At 54.2% G+C, this 633-nt stretch overlaps 1 protein-coding gene across 2 annotated transcripts in view; it reads right to left on the bottom strand.

The window, feature by feature from the left end:
• Positions 1 to 36: 36 nt before the first annotated feature.
• The window catches only part of tbr1b (T-box brain transcription factor 1b), a 4,098-nt gene continuing 3,501 nt past the window's right edge, over positions 37 to 633 (bottom strand). The window contains exon 7 of one of the 2 annotated variants that reach the window (XM_035676896.1): positions 37 to 574. In XM_035676896.1, the coding sequence (XP_035532789.1) occupies positions 37 to 574 (538 nt within the window). Of the gene's footprint in view, positions 576 to 633 lie in introns of both variants that reach the window. The other variant, XM_035676897.1, reaches the window with a different exon arrangement.

The raw sequence follows: 633 nt of genomic DNA, 5'->3' as shown, positions 1-633 counted from the left end.
TAGATAGATAGATAGATTTTTAGATTGTTCACTGTTTTAACTGTGAGGGTAGAAACTGTAATAACCAATGTCCTTTGTGCAGTTTTTCTCACACTCTCTCGGTGTCAGAAGCTCAGATTTTAATGGGGACACTGTCTCTGAAACCGGCGTGGCAGAAGGTGAGATTCTTCTCCTCTTGGCCTGTTCAAAGATACCAGAATCGCTTGAATCAATTGACTTAATGGAGGACGGCGTCTCTATCCAGTTCGACTCTGATGTCATGTCTTTGGGTTTGGCCTCCTCCGAGCCGCCGATCGGTGACCTCTCTGTCGGGATGGAGTCTACCTCCTCAGCCAGGTAGTTGGTGCCCGCTCTGCCACCGAGAGAGTTAGCGGGCCAGCAGGAAAAGACCGAGCTGGATTTGCTATTTACACCACAGTACTGCGGCGGCGTGCGTCCTCCCCAGCCCGACGGGTCTGCGTAATAGCCAAGAGGCCGGTTGGAGCAGCCTGCAGTCGGCAGGGGAAGAGCCTTCACTCCGGCCGCTGCGTAGGACAGCAAGGTGGCCGCGTTACCGGCGAAATCAGCAGCGTCGTATGCCGAGGCAGCAAAGTCCAGTCGGTTGTTGGCAGGGGTGACAAACCATCGCTGCGG

Source organism: Morone saxatilis, unplaced genomic scaffold (assembly GCF_004916995.1).
Source record: "Morone saxatilis isolate NCDOM2014 unplaced genomic scaffold, NCSU_SB_2.0 Contig5, whole genome shotgun sequence".
NCBI lineage: Eukaryota > Metazoa > Chordata > Actinopteri > Moronidae > Morone > Morone saxatilis.
This window is presented reverse-complemented; position numbering and strand designations above follow the sequence as displayed.